The sequence below is a fragment of the Thalassophryne amazonica genome, chromosome 9, assembly GCF_902500255.1.
Source record: "Thalassophryne amazonica chromosome 9, fThaAma1.1, whole genome shotgun sequence".
NCBI lineage: Eukaryota > Metazoa > Chordata > Actinopteri > Batrachoidiformes > Batrachoididae > Thalassophryne > Thalassophryne amazonica.
Window position 1 is genome coordinate 30,720,558 of NC_047111.1, and position 19,817 is coordinate 30,740,374.

At 45.3% G+C, this 19,817-nt stretch overlaps 1 protein-coding gene across 1 annotated transcript in view; it reads right to left on the bottom strand.

Annotated features, from left to right (window-relative positions):
• The window catches only part of si:dkeyp-23e4.3 (rho GTPase-activating protein 7), a 266,451-nt gene that overhangs the window by 52,514 nt on the left and 194,120 nt on the right, over nt 1–19,817 (bottom strand). Inside the window, 3 exon segments of the mRNA XM_034177859.1 lie at nt 1–16; nt 1,537–1,750; nt 12,812–13,440. The exon segment at nt 1–16 is cut by the window's left edge and continues 365 nt beyond it. Of these exon segments, the coding sequence (XP_034033750.1) occupies nt 1–16; nt 1,537–1,750; nt 12,812–13,440 (859 nt within the window).

The window sequence follows — 19,817 nt, forward strand, 5'->3', positions numbered from 1 at the left end:
TTTGGTTTCTGTAGTCCTGAGAAAGGACAGATAAAGAGAGAAATAAAAGCAAGGAAAAAAGGAAAAGGCTACCATGAAATAATGGAATGTGAATAATCATTAAAAAAAAATCAACAGCTACTGCCAAATATATTTATATGTATGCAGTTTGGACAGAGTACTCGATCGATTTTCCATGGAAGCTAGACAGGTGAATGCGAACTTTATAAGAAAACAAGCCTGATGACTCTTCGTCACGGACTTAACAGGCATCTCCAGTTGATCGATGGGATGTCAGTTGGTGCAGTATGACAGTATAAAAAGTTGAAACTTGAGATTGAGTTTTCAGTTTTAGTATTATTGACAAACTCCCAGTTTTCTTGTTTACCATATAATAAAGCAGTTATAGACTTTTGATTTCGGTGTACCTGTGATTATGCGGACCTGGTCCACATAATCACAGGTACACCTCATCAAAAGTCTATAACTGTATAATATCATAAGAATCTTTCATTTTTTTGATACAAGCACCATAATTGACAGAATAGTACTTCTTGGTCTACTTTTTGAAAGAAAAAAAAAAAAAAAGAAAACCTTCAATTTTCAAGATGGCGGTCATTGTATTCAAGATGGCACCAGAAAATCTGTATTTTAGTAATGTATTTGCACAATCTTGGTTATTTCAATGCTATAACTATTAAATATGGTTCTGTAGACCAGGGTGGGGATTTTAAATTAACTTCAGGCAATATTTTCATAATTTTCAGATGGATGCTGGAGAATGTGTATGAAGCAAAACCTGTGATAGTGTTTTGGTTTGTAAGGGTTAAGTAGTAGAGGTAGTTTTCTTGCTTTTAAAGTGAGCCATGTCCTTTGGATGAACACTAGTCTTCCCTGCCAACAGTTTACCAAATGTGGATGCAAGTGTTTTATTTGTGCAAATGAACTATTTTAAAAATTTAATGTGGCTAACAGCTGTTTTGAAAAAAAGAACTTCTCAGAAGTATTTATACCAGATTTGGTGCTTGTATCAGTAACTGAACTTATCTGCTGCACTAACAATCAATCAATCAATCAATTTTTTTATATAGCGCCAAATCACAACAAACAGTTGCCCCAAGGCGCTTTATATTGTAAGGCAAGGCCATACAATAATTAAATTAATTAATTAATTAATTAATTAAAAACAAAAACAAATCAAGTGAAGTCAAGCATGGAGGGAAAAACTCATATGGACAGTGTCCTTTTTGTCCTTTATAATATTTATCTGCCATTAAACATTGTGCACGTGAACAGCAAGTAACCATGAGCTGGTCACACCCCAGGAATGCCCAACAAGCGACAGATGCTGACTGCTTGTCACCCTTTGCCTCTGTTGCTTGTGGCCAATGTGACCTTAAGATAAGTCTGAAACTGTTGAACGACATGACAACAAATAAAAGCCAAATTTGAAAACTAGTTTGACCCTTGTTAGAGTGCATGACTCCACCCAGTCCAAAAATCTGCATGAGGAAAATAAACCAAAAAAAAAAAAAACGTGCCAATTGATGGACTGACCTCTCTGCCACTGTGGATCTGGTTTTGTTGGGTTGGTCCACTGTTGATGCCAGACCCGCTGTTGGTACGTTTGCAGTTACTCCTGATCCTGATGACTGGGCTAGGTGTGCTCATGGTGCTGCTGCTCTCTGAATGGCTGTTACTGCTGCTGCTGCTCATGGTGTTAGGAGATGAGGGTAATGATGAGTTGTGGCTGTTGGACCGATCCTGCAGACTGGAGGTATTCAGGAAGTTAAAACTCTAACATCCATATCAGTCCACATTAAAAAGTAATCTATAGCAATAACGTGTACAACTATGTTTAGCCATAAACTCATGAAACCATTAATTCCACTACACTCGTATCTGAGGCCTAGCAGGAGATCAGTCTAAAATCAGATGTTTGACTGCTCAACCAAGTGTCTCCTCAAGTAAACTGGTTGGGAACTCAAGTTATAATAATGGAGACCGAGTCTGATTGCAGAAAGTCTGGATGTACTGTAAAACCATTTCAGACCACTTGGGTGCCAAATATTTAGCAGCAGCAACGTTTTCTCTCTTCAAGTTAAAGAGCTTACAAACAAACATATAAACGCAAGATTTAAGCATTATCTCACGATAATTACAGTAACAGCTACACTAACATGACTTAAAAAATAAGATACAGTTCATTTTCCCTGATCTTAAAATTTTCAGGTTTTTTTAATCCAGATTTTAGGTCGTACCCATACAGTACGAGGTCTGTCAATAAAGTATAGGTCCTTTTTGTTGTGAAAGTGTAGGTACACGGACCCACAACAGGGGGCGTAATGAACGGACAATGGAGAAAGGTGAATAACAAGTTTTACTGTTGTGAAACGAGCACAACTAATACAACAATCAATAATTTGGGGTTTAAGTCGAAATCCGCTGGTGTCGTGTGGGCAGGCTCGAAGGTAGGAGACGTCCGTCCCAGTCGAACCGGAACCACCCAGATCTCCTCTGCCACCGAACCCTGGGAGTACTGGAACCGCCAAGTCCCGAATTCCCAGGTGGCCACTGCCTCCGCTCGTCGGATCCGGTACTGCTGGCGGGAGAGAGCAACAAACACACAGGTGTGGATGCGACAGCACCCAGTAAACGGAGAGGGGAGAAGGCCGCCTCCACCTCTTTCACTATACAGCAGGAAGGTGAGTACTTATCCAAGTAATTAACTTTCAGTAGTCAGCTGTCCTGAAAAGGTTTAACAAGTTTTATCTGGTTATGCAGAATATGCGTGCAGAGAACGTTACCTCAATCTTAAGGCGATATCTCGGCACTGAGGTGGAGACGCCGTCCTGATGATATACCTCCGTGCTGAGTGGAGTCAGCTGTGTCCAGTAATGGGTGACAGCTGTCACCCTGACTGCTTCTCGTAAGGCGGCAGCGCCCTCTGGTGCCTGGAGCCCGCACTCCAGGCAGGGCGCCCTCTGGTGGTGGTGGGCCAGCAGTACCTCCTCTTCAGCGGCCCACACAACAGGACCCCCCCCTCAACGGGCGCCTCCTGGCGCACGACCGGGCATGTCCGGATGGCGACGGTAGAAGTCGGCCAGGAGGGCCGGGTCCAGGATGAAGCCCTTCTTCACCCAGGAGCGTTCTTCGGGGCCGTACCCCTCCCAGTCCACCAGGTACTGAAAACCCCGGCCCATTCGACGGACGTCGAGGAGCCGGCGCACGGTCCAAGCCGGTTCCCCGTCGATGGTCCGGGCAGGAGGTGGTGCCGGACCCGGGGTGCAGAGGGGTGAGGTGTGATGGGGTTTTATCCGGGAGACGTGAAACACTGGATGAATCCGCAGCGAGGCCGGAAGCTGGAGCCTCACTGCGGCGGGATTGATGACTTTGAGGATTTTGAAGGGACCGATGTATCGTTCTTGGAGTTTGGGGGAGTCCACTTGAAGGGGAATGTCCTTGGTGGACAACCACACTTCCTGCCCAGGACGATACTTGGGGGCCGGGGCCCGCCGCCGGTCTGCATGTTTCTTCGCCCTCGTCCGGGCCTTCAACAAAGCAGAGCGGGCGGCACGCCACACCCGACGGCACTTCCGTAGGTGGGCCTGGACCGAGGGCACACCGACCTGATGACACTTGGCTGTTGTGGGCGTACTCGATCCAGGCCAGGTGGGTACTCCAGGCCGTCGGGTGCGCGGCTGTCACACAGCGTAGTGTCTGCTCCAGTTCCTGGTTGGCCCGCTCTGCTTGCCCGTTGGTCTGGGGGTGGTACCCGGACGAAAGGCTGACCGTGGCCCCCAGTTCCCGGCAGAAGCTCCTCCAGACGTGTGAGGTAAACTGGGGACCGCGATCGGAGACGATGTCTGATGGTATTCCATGCAGACGGACGACGTGGTGGACCAGGAGGTCCGCTGTCTCCTGGGCCGTTGGGAGCTTCGGGAGGGCCACGAAATGGGCCGCCTTGGAGAAACGGTCCACTATCGTGAAGACGACGGTGTTTCCCTGGGACGGCGGGAGACCCGTGACAAAGTCCAGGCCGATGTGGGACCAGGGGCGATGAGGCACGGGCAGTGGCTGTAGCAGCCCTGAGGTCTTTCTGTGGTCGGCCTTGCCCCTGGCGCAGGTGGTACAGGCCTGGACGTAGTCCCGGACGTCGGCCTCCAGGGATGCCCACCAGAAGCGTTGCCGGACGACTGTCATGGTCCTTCGCACCCCAGGGTGACAGGAGAGCTTAGAACCGTGACAGAAGTCCAGGACTGCAGCCCTAGCTTCTGGTGGGACGTATAGTCTGTTCTTTGGTCCGTTTCCGGGGTCCGGGTCACGGGTCAGGGCCTCCCGGACGGTCTTCTCCACGTCCCAGGTGAGGGCGGCCATGATAGCGGAATCCGGGATGATGGGATCCGGGGGATCCGACGGTTCCGTTTTGACTTTGTCTTCGTGCACCCGGGACAATGCATCCGATCTTTGATTCTTGGTCCCGGGACGGTAGGTAATCCAGAAGTCAAAACGGCCAAAGAACAGTGACCAGCGGGCTTGCCTGGGGTTCAGCCGCTTGGCGGTCCTGATGTACTCCAGGTTCCGATGGTCAGTGAAAACCGTGAATGGCACGGCTGTTCCCTCCAACAGATGTCTCCACTCTTCGAGGGCCTCTTTCACAGCAAGGAGTTCCTGATTGCCGACGTCATAGTTCCGTTCAGCGGGGGTCAACCTGCGGGAAAAATAGGCACACGGGTGAAGGACCTTATCGGTCTTCCCGCTCTGGGAGAGCACCGCTCCTATCCCTGAGTCCGAGGCATCCACTTCAACCACTAACTGGCGGCTAGGATCGGGCTGCACCAGAACTGGTGCAGACGAGAACCGTCGTTTCAACTCCTTGAACGCGGCTTCGCACCGATCCGACCAGGTGAAGGGGACTTTTGGAGAGGTCAGGGCTGTCAGGGGGCTAACTACCTGACTGTAGCCCTTAATGAACCTCCTGTAGAAATTAGCAAAGCCGAGGAACTGTTGCAGCTTCCTACGGCTTGTGGGTTGGGGCCAATCTCTCACCGCCGCAACCTTGGCCGGATCAGGGGCGACGGAGTTGGAGGAGATGATAAACCCCAGGAAGGACAAAGAAGTGCGGTGGAATTCACACTTCTCGCCCTTCACAAACAGTCGGTTCTCTAACAACCGCTGCAGGACCTGATGGACATGCCGGACATGAGTCTCAGGATCCGGGGAAAAGATGAGTATATCGTCCAGATACACGAAGACGAACCGGTGCAGGAAGTCCCGCAAGACATCGTTTACCAACGCTTGGAAAGTCGCGGGAGCATTAGTGAGACCGAACGGCATGACCAGGTACTCAAATGACCTAACGGGGTGTTAAATGCCGTCTTCCATTCGTCTCCCTTCCGGATCCGAACCAAATGATACGCATTCCTAAGATCAAGCTTGGTGAAGATTTTGGCTCCATGCAAGGGGGTGAACACTGAATCCAACAAGGGCAACGGGTATCGATTGCGAACCGTGATTTCGTTCAACCCCCTATAATCAATGCATGGACGAAGCCCGCCATCCTTTTTACCCACAAAAAAGAAACCAGCACCCATCGGAGAGGTGGAATTCCGGATCAACCCGGCAGCTAATGAGTCCCGGATGTAGGTCTCCATTGATTCACGCTCCGGCCGTGAGAGGTTGTACAGCCTACTGGACGGGAACTCACTGCCTGGAACCAAATCAATGGCACAATCATACGGGCGGTGGGGAGGAAGCGTGAGAGCCAGATCCTTGCTGAACACGTCAGCGAGGTCATGGTACTCCGCCGGCACCGCCTTCAGATTGGGCGGGACTCGGACCTCCTCCTTAACTTGGGAGCCGGGAGGAACCGAGGAACCTAGACACTCCCGATGGCAGGTTTCGCTCCACTGAACCACTACCCCGGACGGCCAATCGATCCGGGGATTGTGCTTTAGCATCCAGGGAAAACCCAAAACCACACGGGAGGTGGCCTGAGTCACAAAGAACTCGATCACCTCCCGGTGGTTACCTGACACCACCAGAGTTACTGGAGGTGTCTTATGCGTGATTGGTGGGAGTAGGGAGCCATCTAGTGCCCGAACCTGCACAGGCGAGGTAAGAGCCACCAGAGGGAGCCCTATCTCCCTGGCCCATCTACTGTCTAGCAGATTCCCCTCAGAGCCCGTGTCCACCAGTGCTGGGGCCTTCAGGGTTGAATCCTCAAACAGGATCGTGACTGGGAGTCGTGTAGCAATGTGGGTGTGTCCCACGTGAATGTTTCGGCCCACCCCTGGCCCAGTCTCTAGGGGCGGGCGTTGGAGTTTAACCGCTCGGGGCAGTCGCTTGCGAGATGCTCACTCGAGCCACAAACATAACAAGCTCCGTAGGCCCGCCTCCTTTGTGCTCCAGGTGCCCTAAATGTTGCCCTGCTCGTGTCCATAGCTTCGTCAGCAGGGGGAGCCGTAGGCGCACGGAGCGCAGGAACAGAGGAGCGTGGGGAGGGCGGAGCTCGGTCGGAACCGGAAGGGAGAGGGACGACGCGTGCCTGGCCACGCCCTTCGCCTCGTTCCTGACGGCGTTCCTCTAGCCGGTTGTCGAGTCGTATGACTAGATCGATGAGCCCATCTAAATCCCGCGGTTCGTCCTTTGCCACCAGGTGCTCTTTTAGGACCAGTGACAGTCCGTTTACAAAGGCGGCGCGGAGGGCAGTGCTATTCCAGCCGGATCTCGCCGCCGCGATGCGGAAGGCGACTGCATAGGCAGCTGCGCTCCGACGCCCCTGTCTTATTGACAGTAGCGCGGTTGAAGCGGCCTCTCCTCTGTTGGGATGATCGAACACCGTTCTGAGCTCCCGCACAAACCCATCGTATGTATGAAGGAGCCGTGAGTTCTGCTCCCAGAGCGCTGTAGCCCAAGCGCGTGCCTCCCCGCGAAGCAGGTTTATAACATAAGCTACTTTGCTAGCGTCAGTCGCGTACATCACGGGACGCTGTGCGAAGACGAGCGAACACTGCATCAAAAAATCCGCGCACGTCTCCACACAGCCTCCGTACGGTTCTGGAGGGCTTATGTAAGCTTCTGGGGACGGAGGAAGGGACCGTTGAACGACCAGTGGAACGTCGCTATCACGCGCAGGGTCCTCGGGAGGGAGAGCCGCAGCGGCGCCCGGAGGGCGCGCTTCCACTTGTGCGGCGAGAGCCTCCACCCTGCGGTTTAGGAGAACGTGCTGCTCGGTCATTAAATCGATCCGAGTGGTGAAAGCGGTGAGGATCCGCTGCAACTCACCGATTACCCCTCCCGAAGACGCCGACGCGCCCTGTTCTTCCATTGGCCGTTCAACAGCCGGTTGACGCCCCTCGGGATCCATGACGCTGGCCGAGATATCCTGTTGTGAAAGTGTAGGTACACGGACCCACAACAGGGGGCGTAATGAACGGACAATGGAGAAAGGTGAATAACAAGTTTTACTGTTGTGAAACAAGCACAACTAATACAACAATCAATAATTTGGGGTTTAAGTCGAAATCCGCTGGTGTCGTGTGGGCAGGCTCGAAGGTAGGAGACGTCCGTCCCAGTCGAACCGGAACCACCCAGATCTCCTCTGCCACCGAACCCTGGGAGTACTGGAACCGCCAAGTCCCGAATTCCCAGGTGGCCACTGCCTCCGCTCGTCGGATCCGGTACTGCTGGCGGGAGAGAGCAACAAACACACAGGTGTGGATGCGACAGCACCCAGTAAACGGAGAGGGGAGAAGCCGCCTCCACCTCTTGTCACTATACAGCAGGAAGGTGAGTACTTATCCAAGTAATTAACTTTCAGTAGTCAGCTGTCCTGAAAAGGTTTAACAAGTTTTATCTGGTTATGCAGAATATGCGTGCAGAGAACGTTACCTCAATCTTAAGGCGATATCTCGGCACTGAGGTGGAGACGCCGTCCTGATGATATACCTCCGTGCTGAGTGGAGTCAGCTGTGTCCAGTAATGGGTGACAGCTGTCACCCTGACTGCTTCTCGTAAGGCGGCAGCGCCCTCTGGTGCCTGGAGCCCGCACTCCAGGCAGGGCGCCCTCTGGTGGTGGTGGGCCAGCAGTACCTCCTCTTCAGCGGCCCACACAACACTTTTTATTTTTTTCAAAAACTATATGGATTTCATACATATGTTTTTAGGTCAGACATGCTTGAACCCTCGTGCGCATGCGTGAGTTTTTCCACGCCTGTCGGTGACGTCATTCACCTGTGAGCACTCCTTGTGGGAGGAGTCGTCCAGCCCCTCGTCGGAATTCCTTTGTCTGAGAAGTTGCTGAGAGACTGGCGCTTTGTTTGATCAAAAATTTTTCTAAACCTGTGAGACACATCGAAGTGGACATGGTTCGAAAAATTAAGCTGGTTTTCGGTGAAAATTTTAACGGCTGATGAGAGATTTTGAGGTGATACTGTCGCTTTAAGGACTTCCCACGGAGCGAGACGTCGTGCAGCGCTCTCAGGCGCCGTCGTCAGCTTGAAACAGGCTGACGACGGCGCTCTCAGCAACTTCTCAGACAAAGGAATTCCGACGAGGGGCTGGACGACTCCTCCCACAAGGAGTGCTCACAGGCGAATGACGTCACCGACAGGCGTGGAAAAACTCACGCATGCGCACGAGGGTTCAAGCATGTCTGACCTAAAAACATATGAATGAAATCCATATAGTTTTTGAAAAAAATAAAAAGGACCGTTACTTTATTGACAGACCTCGTATTTCATAGTACCCTGATTTATACTAGCATTGTAGCCAGATGTCAGTGCCTAGATGTGAGATAATGTAGACATTTGTGATATCAATGAAAGTACAACTTCTTCCCATCCAAATTTAAGTCGACCCACAAGTGGAAAAGTTGTAGTTCCGTGAATCACCACAAGAGGCTGGCTCCAAAAAAAGGAACACATTTCCAGAGAAGCCTATGTTAACCCTTTTAAACGGTTTCTTAATTTTCATTTTACATATAGTCCCAACTTTTTTCTAATTTGTGTTTTTTTTCTGATTCATTTCTGAAATTACAGAACTGTTATATAGAAAAGGGTTAACATTTTAAAAACAAAATCAAAACAAAATGGAAACACCAAAAATACATGGGCATGTGCAGGAAAACTTTAATATAAACTGAACAGATGCAGGCTCATTTGAAACCCCATATTTTTGAAAATAAATAGGAATAAAATTAGGGAATAACCCTGTTGTGTCTGATGATTTGCAGACGTTCATGCTGGTTATATGGTCGCAAATTAAGCTTTACCGTAAAACGGCTATTTGTAACCGTATAACGGCATGAATGTCCGCAAATCATCGGACACAAGGGGGTTAGTCCCATTCTAATTCAATTCCATCGTTTGCAAGGTTTATTTTTCTGTAGATAATTTGGTCGGCAAGGCTTACCGTCGCTCTAACAGCATCACTCCAACAGCATCACTCCAACAGCAGTTAGGGCATGGAGTAATCCATCAAACATCAAATTCCATCAAATGTGAAACGGTAATGTATCAGAATCCACATCAATACTTTCGTATGGTAGCTTAAATTCACCCATTTTGGCCGCAGTGGCGGTACGTGGCTTTCTCTTGCTCTCAGCTAACAGCGCTAACAGCTAGCAGTGCACGCAGCCGGTGTTCTGTCGATTTGTGCATCTCTTCGCATAAATTGACAGTTCCGTGTCCTGACAATATTGTGCATGCATGCGCATAGGACAGGAATGACATTCGACAGGAATGACATCTTGTCAGAACACCGGTCAGGGCGTGGAGTAATGCATCCAAATGTGAAATGGTTGAATATTTTGCCACCATTCCCCCGATATTATACGGTCTGAAAAGTCACACGCTTAACCAATCAGATTCGTGGAAAAAATGTAATTGGATTATAGGGCCCTGTCCCACTGGGGAGAGGATTAATTGCGCATGAATTGAGTATACAAATTGCGGGCGCTGTTGTCATCCGCAACAAAAATGGCCAAAAATTACAAATGTCCCAGTATGAATTACGGATATATTAATAATATATAGCGAATATATGATGAACAATCACGGTTATATAACGCATGTAGTGAGGAAACTGATCCAAAACATTGAGATTATCACGGCAGTATTACGGGTGTATTATGAATGCATCGCACGCGTGTTGCGCGTGCACAGCATCTGCATTGTGGTCATAAAAGAAGTGCACTCGGGCTGTCGGCATCACTATTCACACCAACAATACAGCCTCTGGAGCATTTGCTGGACTTAGAAAAGTTGATCACAGAGTTAATGTTAATGTTGTCGTGCGAGGGTTAACTGTTCATGAGTTTGGGGAGCTTGAGGGGGGAAGCCGCTCAGGGTGTGAGACGGTGTTTTTTTTTTTGAGAGTGTCACAGAAAACAGACTTCAGCGTGAGTTGTGGCTAAACAGCAGCTCTTCCTTTTGTTGGTGTTAAATAAAAGTCCTGGATTGCAGCAGCTACGTCTTTGTGGATTTACACAGCCGGACCGGCACTGACTGGCAGGTATGTCGCTTTCTGCCAAATATAGTACTTTGGGTTTACATGACGTGTTTGTTATGCATTCACAGATTGTCCGCAAATCAGCTGCAGAGCAGATGTAATAAAAATTATTTATTCGTGGCCAGTTTGTATGCATTCGCTAAAACATATTTTAGTTTATGATGTGGACATGATGGGCACAATATATATCTGTTTTACACACTGTCCCGGTCCGCTGTCAAGCCGAAAATCCCCGTCAGTTGCGGATATCAGCGGTTAACGGCAGATATACAGCGCATAGAGTGAGTATGTATTGTGTATGAATTGAGTATATATGGAGTATGTAAGGCGGATGTCATCCGCATCCAGATTTTTGAACAGCTCAAAAATCCTGGCTGCGGACATGTGTGTCTCTGCAGATGATCACAGGCGTGTTCAGATGACGGCCGATTCATACAGGCATGTTACATGGATATTGCGGATGTTTGGAGAATATAGGCCAATTTTGTGCACAATCCATACGCAAATCCTCCTAAACGCCAGTGGGACAGGGCCCATAATAAGAGGTAACTCTGACATAAATAACACATATAGCTGCAGCTTAACAACTTAACAACATAAAAATTATCCAGCTTGTATTTTTATTCTGACTCAAGTTATTTTAGTGTGATGGACATCATCCTGTTTTTTTCTCCTCAGTCATGTTTTGCGCTTGAACATAAAACACAACTACATCTGCTCAAGATCAAAAATAAATACCTTTGAAAAATAACAGCCTATTAAAGTTCAGAGTTCTCACCTGCTCCGTATGATTTCTGCTTCTGAACATCACTGCAGTTTCTCCACATCAGGTTTTTTTAATGCGTGTATGCATGGTTTCTATTCAGTAGATTCATATATATTCTCATTTTTTAAAGAATTTTGATTATTTCTCGTATGTGATGATAGTAAATGCATGAATCGACATCAGTGTCATCTCACAAATTCAGTATAATTGTCACCATCACGTGCACATGGTGTGAACAGGACGGTACTGTAGGTACTGCACCGGTACTGAAAGTGGAGCCAGAAAGAAGGTGGTTTCACAGTTTAGTTTTTTTCTTAACATGTTGCTCCACTATCGGGCTAAAATCCTGAATTTTTTATGTTATTTAATTTGTTATATTAGCAATGGTAGCAGTGTGTTAGCAGGTATTGTAGCTTTTGTAGCTCCACACTCCAAAGGTTACAGAAGGAATAAGATGGTCATTATTTTTAATACCTGCTACCAAACCACCCGTCATGAAAACCAAATCCCAGTCCGTCAAAACGTGCTTTGATAAAACATTGTTAGCGTTAGTTTGTTCAGTAACACTGAGACGTGTTGGGCGTGTTTAGGCTCCTTTCATCCCTCCCAGATCACGCAGGGTCCTTCCCACACTCCACCTCTTTACCCATATATGGTCTGGCCAGGATGTAGGTGGAGTAAGCACTGCCCAGCTATGGCATCGCTGCAGATGAATTAAACACTAACTAAAAGAAGAAATGCAATAAACTATGTAATAAGTAAGGATTAAACAACTCGAAGCCGTGCGTTATACGGTTTGAATGCACAACGCGGAGTCTAAAGCATCACGACGCGAAGCGGAGTGGTGTTACTCTGCGAAGTGCATTCAAACCATATAATGCACGGCTTCTAGTTGTTTAATCCACTTATACCATGGTCCCACAGAGTGATCTAACACACAAATATTTATTTAAGTTAACAGAACTTGATAAAAAGGCATAAGTATTTGGGACTATTTTACGCCAGTCTCAAGATATTTTCATCCTTGGCAACCGTTCTCTTCTTCTTTCCTGTCTTCAATCTTGTCCAGTTCGTCCGATGTTAAATCTTTATGACGTTGCTTTTGCTGTTCTTCTTGTTTGCTCTCCTTCTCTTCCCATTCCTCAAACGTTTTATTTTGGGCAAAAATATTAAAATCCACTTGGAAATCCATGTTTTATTGCATTTCTGTCATTCACTTGTCAAAACACAGCTGATCTGCGCCAACTGATTTGCGTGTTGCTATGGTGACGACCAGAGCGGACTGATTATAACAGTGACTTAACTCGCCGAACTACGTGTGCACGCCAGTTAGACATGGAATTCTCACTGACCATGGTATAAACAAATTTTAAATATGCCAATATGGAGCCCAGAGACCCAAACTATAAAAACACCAAATTTGGTGTAGATGGACTCAAAAGTGTCTTTACAGATTCACAGAGATAATATTAAACTCCTCCAGACTACAGAAGGCTTCATGTGTATGTAATTTATTTATTTTTTTCCAGTGATGGGGCTCAGTGCAGTCTTTACCTTGAGGGACACTGCAGCCTCACCAGCATGCAGTCCTCTGGGTCCCCCTCCTGGACCAGTAGCTGCCTCCTGACGGCATGGTGGGCCAAACGTTCACTGTGACTGACACAGCTGTGGGCAGAAGGGAGGAGGGCAGATGCTCCCCTCAGCCGAAGCATCTCCATCTTCCTCAACAGATTGGTGCCTTTCTTCCTTTGTCGTTTGTCTTCAAAGCTGCCCTCCAGACACTTGGTTGAAGACCCCCCATCACTCCCACTAGGGGACGGTGGTATACTGAATGAGGTTTCCAGGAACAGGGTCTTGCTCATGGAAGAGGAGTGAGAGGAGCTCCCGCTGGTCTCCTGCTCGTCTAGAGAGCTGACGGTCGCGGATGCAGCTGCAGCAGGACTTCTATGAATCCTGTGGTGCCCATCATGGCCTTCACTCTCAGTGCTACTGGAACTGTGGATGGAGCACATATCATGGTAGTCACTGACATCACACAAAGACACGTCCCCAGGTCTGGGGAGGTTGCTGCTCGAGCAAAGGAAGTCCATTGTTGAGTCTAATTGTTGCCACTGCCGTATCTGCCTGTCATATGTCCAGCTGGGGCTGATGGCACAGAAATCCTCCTCATCACAGTCCTCTCCCTGGAAGAAGGTGGATGGTTTAATACACGTATTCACACACCTGCACTCAAGTTGAACAAAACATTATTATAATACAGGATGCCTATTACACGAAGGAATCCTGGTTTAGTACCTGACTACTCCTGGTCTAGATGTTGAAGTGTCCTTGTAAACGACAGTGAACCCCAAAATGCTTCTGGTTCCAAGCCCAGAAAAAAATCAGGAAGAGTTAGTAATCAGTAAGAATGTCCAAAGCCTTAGCCACAATTATAAAACCTATCAACCCCAAAAGGAAATGGTGACGATGTAAAGAAAGAAGAAAAAATAGTTTTCCACCATTTTGCACCATTTAACAGGAATCAGGTCCCAGTGGCACCAGGTAAAGTAAGGCAGCTCAGACTCCCACTTTACCAGCCAGATCCTCCAGCTAATCTTAAAGAATCCACAGGCCTTGTCAGCCCTGCACAGATATACACTGTATAAGTAGCATTTTTTTCAAAAGTTTTTTCAACATATTTGGGAGGTCCTGCAATTTATATATAGTGAAAAATTATGTGCTCATTAACAACATTAATTACTCCTACTATTTATATAGGGTTGTCCTTGGAATCAAAGCATGAAACAAAAATTACTGTAGGGCTTCCAACCGTGTGAGTCAGCAATCAGTGCCCATCTGATGATTTATTTTGTCCAAACTGGATCAAATAGCATCTAATATGTTATCCAACTCATGATTATTTGTCTATCTTGCTTATTTTTGGAAATTTAAGCGTCCTTATGTTAACAACACAGGCTGTAGTGTGCACATGTGCTACATTGAGTTCCTGTCCGTTATTAGACTTCCTCCAAGGGAAACACCATGTTACAAAGTGAGTTCCACATATGGAAAAAGGTGTGACTTACACTTCAGTGACTTACACTTCTTCATTATGCATTATTTGACAGGTGTCTTATACTCTGGAAAATACAGTAACTCCTCCAGAGTTCTGGGTCTAATGCAGGGGTTCTCCCAGTTGGGCAAACTGGGTTAACTTCTAGGATAACATCTATTGAGATCATCAAGTGTACAGATGATCTGACTGCCTCAACGTGCTCCGGTCAATGTAAAGGAACAGATGTTCTAGTCTGAGAGCCTTCTGGATGAGTCCCGTGAGACCAACCACCCTGCAAAGGAAAATCACTTCTTATTTTCACCATCTTTTGATTTGACCAATGTTCATGACCGTAGATGAGGGCTGAAACATTAAAGCTGCACAGCCTTTCAATTTTCACAAGACTGATGAAAATTACAGTTAGTTTTAATGAAGACAACATATTTATCTGGGGAGAATTCCATGGCGAATATTGTCTTTGTTTTGTAATGCCACTGTGCAGACGGACTGCAGGAGGAAGCGCATGAGCACATGCATGAAGTTTTGAGATTACTTGTGACCTGACGTGGTGCGCATTCCTGGGGTGTGCACACTAACATCAACAAGATGTCTTGTAAATCACTTAAATGGTATTGGCCAATTAAAAAAAAGGTGTTTTTAGATTTAAAAGTATTTATTTACTGCTCACTTTTACAAAATATATGAGAAACATATTAGATTTAGACATAAATCAGCTGTTTCGGAGCACTTTCTGCCATATTGGTTTATTTTGTTCATGTGAGCAGCCAGCTGATGTCACACTGCCTTTCTTTACTCTGATTGGCAGCCGTGGTGTCCTTCCCAACATCCTCGCGGAGCCGGGGAAAGCCCCCACGTACTCTATGACATCGCTATCAACTGTAGGTCATGGGTGTCTTATCGCTTCAATTTCCACCCTTCAGGATTGAAATTCTAAATTGTTTCCAAACAGTGAGAATTTTGATCATATTGACAATGATATTATGAATCTCTTATATAAATTCTGAGGAATAAAAGTATAGTTGTGCCAAAAAAAAAAAATTTTTTACAAGTTAAATCTTAAAAAGCCCAAAGGCCGTACACCTTTAACTGACTAGTAAATTGCAAGTTTTGCTTAACAACTGAACTATTTCTTCACAGCAACACTCCAAATTATCATCTGCATATTCTGCTCACTGTCCTAATCTGCCTGTTGATCTCACATTCATTTTCCTCTCACTTGTGAATTAGATCAGTAGATACGTAAACTTCTTTTATTGCAGCTGTGACTTGTGACTTGCTCTAATTCTTATCCTGTCTGCATCACACTCTGCTCCAAACTGTTCCTGGGAAGACTGAAGAAGTCATCACAACTATACAGTAGTGTTCAGAATAATAGTAGTGCTATGTGACTAAAAAGATTAATCCAGGTTTTGAGTATATTATTGTTACATGGGAGACAAGGTACCAGTAGATTCAGTAGATTCTCACAAATCCAGCAAGACCAAGCATTCATGATATGCACACTCTTAAGGCTATGAAATTGGGCTATTAGTAAAAAAAAGTAGAAAAGGGGGTGTTCACAATAATAGTAGTGTGACATTCAGTCAGTGAGTTTGTCAATTTTGTGGAACAAACAGGTGTGAATCAAGTGTCCCCTATTTAAGGATGAAGCCAGCACCTGTTGAACATGCTTTTCTCTTTGAAAGCCTGAGGAAAATGGGACGTTCAAGACATTGTTCAGAAGAACAGTGTAGTTTGATTAAAAAGTTGATTGGAGAGGGGAAAACCTATACGCAGGTGCAAAAAATTATAGGCTGTTCATTTACAATGATCTCCAATGCTTTAAAATGAGCAAAAAAAAAAAAACAAAACAAAACAAAAAAACAAACAAACAAACAAAAAAAAACAGAGATGTGTGGAAGAAAACAAAAAAACAACCATCAAAATGGATAGAAGAATAACCAGAATGGCAAAGGCTCACCCATTGATCAGCTCCAGGATGATCAAAGACAGTCTGGAGTTACCTGTAAGTGCTGTGATAGTTAGAAGATGCCTGTGTGAAGCTAATTTATTTGCAAGAATCCCCTGCAAAGTCCCTCTGTTAAATAAAAGACATGTGCAGAAGAGGTTACAATTTGCCAAAGAACACATCAACTGGCCTAAAGAGAAATGGCAGAATATTTTGTGGACTGATGAGAGTAAAATTGTTCTTTTTGGATCCAAGGGCCGCAGACAGTTTGTGAGATGACCCCCAAACTCTGAATTCAAGCCACAGTTCACAGTGAAGACAGTGAAGCATGGTGGTGCAAGCATCATGATATGGGCATGTTTCTCCTACTATGGTGTTGGGCCTATATATCACATACCAGGTATCATGGATTAGTTTGAATATGTCAAAATACTTGGAGATGTCATGTTGCCTTATGCTGAAGAGGACATGCCCTTGAAATGGGTGTTTCAACAAGACAATGACCCCAAGCACACTAGTAAACAGGCAAAATCTTGGTTCCAAACCAACAAATTAATGCTTCGGAGATGTGAAGAAATCATGAAAAACTGTGGTTATACAACTAAATACTAGTTTAGTGATAAACAGGATTGCTAAAAAAGCAGTTTGAACATAATAGTTTTGAGTTTGTAGCGTCAACAGCAGATGCCACTATTATTGTGAACACCCCCTTTTCTACTTTTTTTTTTTTACTAATAGCCCAATTTCATAGCCTTAAGAGTGTGCATATCATGAATGCTTGGTCTTGTTGGATTTGTGAGAATCTACTGAATCTACTAGTACCTTGTTTCCCATGTAACAATAAGAAATATACTCAAAACCTGGATTAATCTTTTTAATCAATCAATTCAATCAATTTTTTTATATAGCGCCAAATCACAACAAACAGTTGCCCCAAGGCGCTTTATATTGTAAGGCAAGGCCATACAATAATTATGTAAAACCCCAACGGTCAAAACGACCCCCTGTGAGCAAGCACTTGGCTACAGTGGGAAGGAAAAACTCCCTTTTAACAGGAAGAAACCTCCAGCAGAACCAGGCTCAGGGAGGGGCAGTCTTCTGCTGGGACTGGTTGGGGCTGAGGGAGAGAACCAGGAAAAAGACATGCTGTGGAGGGGAGCAGAGATCGATCACTAATGATTAAATGCAGAGTGGTGCATACAGAGCAAAAAGAGAAAGAAACAGTGCATCATGGGAACCCCCCAGCAGTCTACGTCTATAGCAGCATAACTAAGGGATGGTTCAGGGTCACCTGATCCAGCCCTAACTATAAGCTTTAGCAAAAAGGAAAGTTTTAAGCCTAATCTTAAAAGTAGAGAGGGTGTCTGTCTCCCTGATCTGAATTGGGAGCTGGTTCCACAGGAGAGGAGCCTGAAAGCTGAAGGCTCTGCCTCCCATTCTACTCTTACAAACCCTAGGAACTACAAGTAAGCCTGCAGTCTGAGAGCGAAGCGCTCTATTGGGGTGATATGGTACTACGAGGTCCCTAAGATAAGATGGGACCTGATTATTCAAAACCTTATAAGTAAGAAGAAGAATTTTAAATTCTATTCTAGAATTAACAGGAAGCCAATGAAGAGAGGCCAATATGGGTGAGATATGCTCTCTCCTTCTAGTCCCCGTCAGTACTCTAGCTGCAGCATTTTGAATTAACTGAAGGCTTTTTAGGGAACTTTTAGGACAACCTGATAATAATGAATTACAATAGTCCAGCCTAGAGGAAATAAATGCATGAATTAGTTTTTCAGCATCACTCTGAGACAAGACCTTTCTGATTTTAGAGATATTGCGTAAATGCAAAAAAGCAGTCCTACATATTTGTTTAATATGCGCTTTGAATGACATATCCTGATCAAAAATGACTCCAAGATTTCTCACAGTATTACTAGAGGTCAGGGTAATGCCATCCAGAGTAAGGATCTGGTTAGACACCATGTTTCTAAGATTTGTGGGGCCAAGTACAATAACTTCAGTTTTATCTGAGTTTAAAAGCAGGAAATTAGAGGTCATCCATGTCTTTATGTCTGTAAGACAATCCTGCAGTTTAGCTAATTGGTGTGTGTCCTCTGGCTTCATGGATAGATAAAGCTGGGTATCATGTGCGTAACAATGAAAATTTAAGCAATACCGTCTAATAATACTGCCTAAGGGAAGCATGTATAAAGTGAATAAAATTGGTCCTAGCACAGAACCTTGTGGAACTTCATAATTAACTTTAGTCTGTGAAGAAGATTCCCCATTTACATGAACAAATTGTAATTTATTAGACAAATATGATTCAAACCACCGCAGCGCAGTGCCTTTAATACCTATGGCATGCTCTAATCTCTGTAATAAAATTTTATGGTCAACAGTATCAAAAGCAGCACTGAGGTCTAACAGAACAAGCACAGAGATGAGTCCACTGTCCGAGGTCATAAGAAGATCATTTGTAACCTTCACTAATGCTTTTTCTGTACTATGATGAATTCTAAAACCTGACTGAAACTCTTCAAATAGACCATTCCTCTGCAGATGATCAGTTAGCTGTTTTACAACTACCCTTTCAAGAATTTTTGAGAGAAAAGGAAGGTTGGAGATTGGCCTATAATTAGCTAAGATAGCTGGGTCAAGTGATGGCTGTTTAAGTAATGGTTTAATTACTGCCACCTTAAACGCCTGTGGTACATAGCCAACTAACAAAGATAGATTGATCATATTTAAGATCGAAGCATTAAATAATGGTAGGGCTTCCTTGAGCAGCCTGGTAGGAATGGGGTCTAATAAACATGTTGATGGTTTGGATGAAGTAACTAATGAAAATAACTCAGACAGAACAATCGGAGAGAAAGAGTCTAACCAAATACCGGCATCACTGAAAGCAGCCAAAGATAACGATACGTCTTTGGGATGGTTATGAGTAATTTTTTCTCTAATAGTTAAAATTTTGTTAGCAAAGAAAGTCATGAAGTCATTACTAGTTAAAGTTAATGGAATACTCAGCTCAATAGAGCTCTGACTCTTTGTCAGCCTGGCTACAGTGCTGAAAAGAAACCTGGGGTTGTTCTTATTTTCTTCAATTAGTGATGAGTAGAAAGATGTCCTAGCTTTACGGAGGGCTTTTTTTATAGAGCAACAGACTCTTTTTCCAGGCTAAGTGAAGATCTTCTAAATTAGTGAGACGCCATTTCCTCTCCAACTTACGGGTTATCTGCTTTAAGCTACGAGTTTGTGAGTTATACCACGGAGTCAGGCACTTCTGATTTAAAGCTCTCTTTTTTTAGAGGAGCTACAGCATCCAAAGTAGTCTTCAATGAGGATGTAAAACTATTGACGAGATACTCTATCTCACTTACAGAGTTTAGGTAGCTACTCTGCACTGTGTTGGTATATGGCATTAGAGAAGATAAAGAAGGAATCATATCCTTAAACCTAGTTACAGCGCTTTCTGAAAGACTTCTAGTGTAATGAAACTTATTCCCCACTGCTGGGTAGTCCATCAGAGTAAATGTAAATGTTATTAAGAAATGATCAGACAG